This window comes from Bidens hawaiensis, unplaced genomic scaffold (assembly GCF_021521415.1).
Source record: "Bidens hawaiensis isolate Kalapana, Puna unplaced genomic scaffold, B.hawaiensis_p1.1 tig00008141_1, whole genome shotgun sequence".
In the NCBI taxonomy this organism is placed as follows: Eukaryota; Viridiplantae; Streptophyta; class Magnoliopsida; order Asterales; family Asteraceae; genus Bidens; species Bidens hawaiensis.
In genome coordinates, this window is record NW_027491579.1 from 592,118 (window position 1) to 597,500 (window position 5,383).

Consider the following 5,383-nt stretch of genomic DNA (forward strand, 5'->3'; position numbering starts at 1 on the left):
CTGCAACAACAAATGACATTGAAAGTTGGAATATAACTTTATATGCGTATACACATGTTATCGGAGAAAGTGTTAAAATATTACTAGGATATGCGGGTGTCTCAACGGGATTGTTTTGACACGTGGCGTCGCCTGGTTGGTTGAAAATCTTGTCAAATAATGATTATTAACTTGGCTCTTGGCATGTTGACGGGATTTAGGGGAGAGCCGATTCTGATGGACAAAATGGTGAGACTTTGACCAATCAAATGTCCATTTTCTCAAATATATATAATATACACCAACTCTTGTGAAAATTATAGTTCTTAATAAATTATATAAAAGGCGAGTGAAAATATGAATGGGTTTTTAAAAACCAATATAGTTTAACTACCAAAGGAAGACATAATGCATATTTATTTGGTGCAAGAATCCAGTGATAGGTAGTTTATGGTAAAGATGTGTGTCAGTAACTTAATTATTAACAAATATTATCTTTTAGATTAAATTTGATAAAATTCTTGGTAAAAAGATAATAAAAATTACCAACTTGCATTACATGGGCGAGTACAACATGTTTTGAGCCTTCAAGGGCTCCATGCTATGCAAACTTGACTTGAATATAAAAAGAATAACAAGTTCTTGAATGTTTGATTGAAGCAGATGATATACTATAACCATGCCTATCGCAAAGACAAACTCGTATCATCCCTGATGTTAATGGGATTCAAAAATACCAATTATGGTTCATGCTAGGCTGCGCTGACCTTCCGGAGCTCATAACGAGTCATGTCCTCAGAGTAAAGGACGCCATTTGGCGAGGTGAGACGTAGCAGAGCAACAGTAAACCGAGACTGTAAAACACAGATAATAAAAGATGTTAAGAGTTTTACATTTTAACAATTGTTACAGGGCCAATTCAATGCATTAGTATAGAACCCTTATCACAGTTAAAGCAATAGGTACAAGTGTTAATTACTTAATATGTAGTTTTAAGTTAAAAGTTTACCCATTGGAACAATGCTAAAGTCCACCAGCAGCCAGGCAAACCATATCCTAAATTGCTAAAAAGCTGAAAGCAAGAGAGCAGTACAAGATATTGATATAATCGATTTTGACCAATAATGTTTTCTACTTTTCGGAATATTTGATGGTCATTAAAACAAGTTCCTTACCATGAGGAGAAGACCACCAAAAGTAAATATTGTGGTCATTGATATACTAACAAATCTCAAATCACGCCCAGCCTGCAAAGGTCAAAATCGGTAAGTATTTGTAGTTCTTTACAAAATCAGAATAAAAAATGATATTAGTAATAATAATAATAATAATAATAATATTAGTTGCTTCACTTTGCAACCCATCCAACCCAACCCAACCCAACCTAAGCATACATCAAAGTCCCATATATCTACGGTCAACAAAATGATTTAAGAATATGTGATATTATACTCTCAAATGTTACATTATAAAAGTAACTCCTAGATTCGGAGAGATAATAAGATTAATATTCAAATAAACAAAGCATTAAAATTATAAATTTCAAGGTAATATAAGCATACCAACAATGTTCCTTCAAGGCTATGAGTACTTGCAGTCACAGACAAAGCAATAAAGTATGGAAGTAACACTTTGTGCATCTGCATTAACAGAAGGTAACAGTAAAATTCAAGAAACATCATCATCGTACTCAGTATATCCCACCAATAGCAAAGCTATGGTAGGGTCTGAGGAGGGTAAGATGTAGGCAGCCTTACCTCTACCCCATAGGGATAGAGAGGCTGCTTCCGGTGAGACCCCCGGCTCGATAGTAGTTTTGCATCAAGCCTTGGACATAAGGCACATAGCACTCAATCATCGGGACACCAGCTGATCGGTGCATGTACCCTTATCTTTCAGCTATCAACGCCACTACATGATGCCTGATTAACCGTCCGTCACTTTTAACGTTATTTTCACGAGATTAGTAAAATAACGTCAAAATTAGTGCAATTTCACTTTTGCCCACCCGAGGGTTCACACATATATACATCATATGTGCGCACCGCAAGCAGGGCTAAAAATTCAAGAAACAAGTAGCTCAATTATTTCATAAAACCGTAGCGATTAATAATGTAATAGATAGTGACAAAAAAATGAAAAAAAAATTAAGGAAAAGGAAGGCAGGACTAACCTCCTTTATGACAAGAGGATCAGGGGAAAATACTTTGGGAAATAACCAGGGAATAATTGTACCAACAACACCTAATATTAAACCACAAGATGCACCAATTATCACCAATGACTTTAACAGCGTTCTTGCCTGTGGGACATCATCAAATCACAACAAATTTGTGATATTATTATATACAAATTTAAAAATATTAAGCTAAAATGACTGCAATAGTAACATCACTAACCTTTAATAGACTTCGTTTAGCACCATATATAAGCTCTGGCATAAATGATTGTGCAGTTTGAGAAAGAGGCTCACCAAATACAGTGAACATTTTGTATACTTGAACAAGAACCTACAAATATTAAACTTGTCACACTCACAAATCCTAATTTGACCATATAGTATATTTTAACCTTACAAGAGTCTAAGAGTCAATCAGTCAAAATAACCTGATGAGCAGCAACGGTATGTGTGCCCATTGATGTAGCAAAGTATATGAGTAGAGAATAGAATGCCACCTAAAACACCAAACAGCATAATATAAGAACCTTCTTCTCGGATTGCCAACAATAAAAACAGCCAATCATATGTAAAGGTCAAACCTTTGACATCATCATCATAAATACTGGAGCAGCAAGCTGGAAAATCTGTAAAAGTTCATTAGCTGTTGGAACAGCAATGGAATAACCATTATACCCTTTATCTTTCAGAGATTCAATCATCATAAATCCTGCAACCACCTACAATATGTATAAAGTGTGACACACAAAAAAAATCAACTTGGCATGATGAAACAATTTTTATTGAGCATACCTGAGATACCATTGTTGCCCATGCTGCTCCAGCGATACCATAGTCTAAAACTAAGCAGAGTACCACATCACCAACGCCATTTATAACACTTGCAACTGCCAGAGCCTTCAAAGGTCCCCATGAATCCTTCATTCCAAGACTGCTCAAAAAAGAAATATAACTTTTTATTATAAGATTCTACCAAAATAATCATCAGTTACTCAAAAAAACATGTTATGTTTGCCTTGCACTTTGAGCAACCCATCCAACGAGCACTGCAGGCCACGCTAAGCCTCGAATCTATTACCATATAAAGAATACAATGTTATCATGTAATATAGAAATAATTGAGTTTAAATATATATGTATCAAGCAACTGCTATGTAAAAAGGGTTTGTAGATTCCAAAGAACCTGAATGTATGTGTTTGCTGCTGATAACATATCTGCATTCTTAGCTCCAGCAAAAGCTGAAATGTATAGACAGATTCAGTGGTCAAATTCAAATTGTCATGGTTTTATTTGTGCTTCAAGATCAAGAACCTCTTAATGTGCTAAGTCTAAATTTATTTGTATCAAGTGTCTAGTTGAAAAGGAATTGTTATAGAAAGAGAAATAAAATCAAAAGAGTTGTTATTACCGGTGAGTGCCCATTCTCCCCGGAATTTTGTAAACAAAAGCATCATTATACCAGATGTCAATCCCATAAAAAGCAAAGTTGATATCTGATGCTGCACCTCAGATTGATCCTGCACAAATTGACTAGTCAAATACTCAACAAAGGTTATTAAGTTATCAACAGCTAGTTTTAATATCAGTGATGGTCTTGTACAAACTAGGATATAAGAAACCACTTCAAATCTGATGGCATTATCCAGCAGTTTCCCTCATAACTTGTCACAAAATACAATAATGCTTTCCAAAATCCAGAAAGAAACAAAAAGGGAGTTTTGGAAACATGAATCAATACTAAATATAGGCATATCCAATAAACCTGCTTAGCTAGTGAAGTGGCGACCAAATTTGAAGTGGCTACAGAAAGAAACATGAATCCGTAACTCATATAATCACAAAGCACCGTCCCCGGCCCTGCAATTATTTAATTAAAACCCTATCAGCTCCATAACTCCGCTCAATATCCCTAAAATCCTTACAATTCAGTAGGTGAGATTCAGGTCCTTTGGGATATTCATAGAATCATAGGGGTGTAAATGAGCTCAACTAGGCTCGAGCTCAGCTCGTTTTGACTTATGAGAGCTCAATCTCGGCTCAAGCTTGGTTCGGGAGACGTTTTGTCAAGCTCGGACTCGGCTCCTTTATTATTTATTAATTATTTTGAGAAAAACAGAATACCTTAAAGGAGGCGAAGCTCGGCTGTGCAGTGTGAAATGAACACATAAAAGTCAAAAAGAGGTAAAGCTTAACAAGAGTTGGAAGTGGAAAAAGCTCAGCTAGTTCAATCGAGTAGCTGCTAGTCTAGATACTGAAAGCAGATAAATAAACAGAAAAGGAAAGGAACAATTGAGTGAGTGAGTACCTAAAGCGGCTAATTCGACGGAACTGAACTGGCCGATGACAGCAGTATCAATCAAACTCATCAAGGGTCCACACAGCCACAGCCCCGTAGCCGGTCCAGAAAACTTCAAAATGTCCAGCAACTGATCCCACAGACTCTCATTTAAATCATCCTCCACCTTACTACTCGCAGCAACTACCACCTCCTCATTCTCTTCAGTATCAGTAACCGCCGCAGTAGTAATAGTCCCGTAGTTTATGTTTGTGTTAGTGTTAGGGTTATTAGCATGAGTAATAATTAACCGGTTTCTTCTTCGGAACTGAAGCGGAGGATAATGAGCTGATGATGATGATGATGATGATGATGGTTGAATGCGCCAATACAAGTGCAAGGGTTTGGATTTCAGGCAGCAATAATTATAGTTATAGTGGCACTGTGGAATTAGGGTTTTAGCAGCAGCGTTCATGATTTTGATGGGTGTTTCTGTTGTGTGTATTTGTATTCAACAACAACAAGAAAAGATAACCAAAAGAAGATGAATTGAATTGAATTGATGGTTGAAACGTGGTGCGATATTGACATTAGCAGTACTGCCATATATAACCTACCTGACAACATAACCAACCAATTCAAACAAGAAATATTCTCTCTCGCAAAAGAGGTCGACCTCTCGCAAGTCAAAACCAGCCAAGTCGCACTTGTTCCAACGCACACTGTGTCTGGGGTGATGATTGCGTTGGTCTACAAGATTGATTGCTTCTAAACATAAGTGATGTAATATTAATAATTGTTGTGTTTAGTGGAAAAAATTAGAATTTGATGTGACGCGTTGTGAGTGCTCTTATGGATGACACATGTGTATGTTCGGTGCGTATTCGACTTACATTAATAATTTAATAATAAATATGTTCATTAAACTATAAGGAATATGCAACTTAAA

At 36.3% G+C, this 5,383-nt stretch overlaps 1 protein-coding gene across 1 annotated transcript; it reads right to left on the reverse strand.

Annotated features, from left to right (window-relative positions):
- Positions 1 to 512: 512 nt before the first annotated feature.
- On the reverse strand, positions 513 to 4,625 carry LOC143637174 (protein DETOXIFICATION 46, chloroplastic-like). The gene is made up of 14 exons (XM_077104624.1): positions 4,465 to 4,625; positions 3,922 to 4,016; positions 3,568 to 3,676; positions 3,342 to 3,397; positions 3,174 to 3,229; positions 2,951 to 3,089; positions 2,740 to 2,877; positions 2,587 to 2,655; positions 2,379 to 2,489; positions 2,153 to 2,281; positions 1,542 to 1,619; positions 1,155 to 1,226; positions 989 to 1,051; positions 513 to 833 (listed from the first exon to the last, which is right to left on the reverse strand). Exons 1-14 carry the CDS (start codon positions 4,523 to 4,525, stop codon positions 732 to 734), a joined length of 1,278 nt encoding a protein of 425 aa, XP_076960739.1. The 5' UTR covers positions 4,526 to 4,625; the 3' UTR covers positions 513 to 731.
- Positions 4,626 to 5,383: the final 758 nt, after the last annotated feature.

Coding starts and splice junctions, on each gene's coding strand:
- LOC143637174 (XM_077104624.1), bottom strand. CDS start 4,525: ATGAGTTTGATTGATACTGCTGTCATCGGCCAGTTCAGTTCCGTCGAA. Junction 3,090..3,173: donor TGGGTTGCTCAAAGTGCAAG/GCAAACATAACA, acceptor TTTTTTGAGCAG/TCTTGGAATGAAGGATTCAT. Junction 2,282..2,378: donor CTAAACGAAGTCTATTAAAG/GTTAGTGATGTT, acceptor GATGTCCCACAG/GCAAGAACGCTGTTAAAGTC.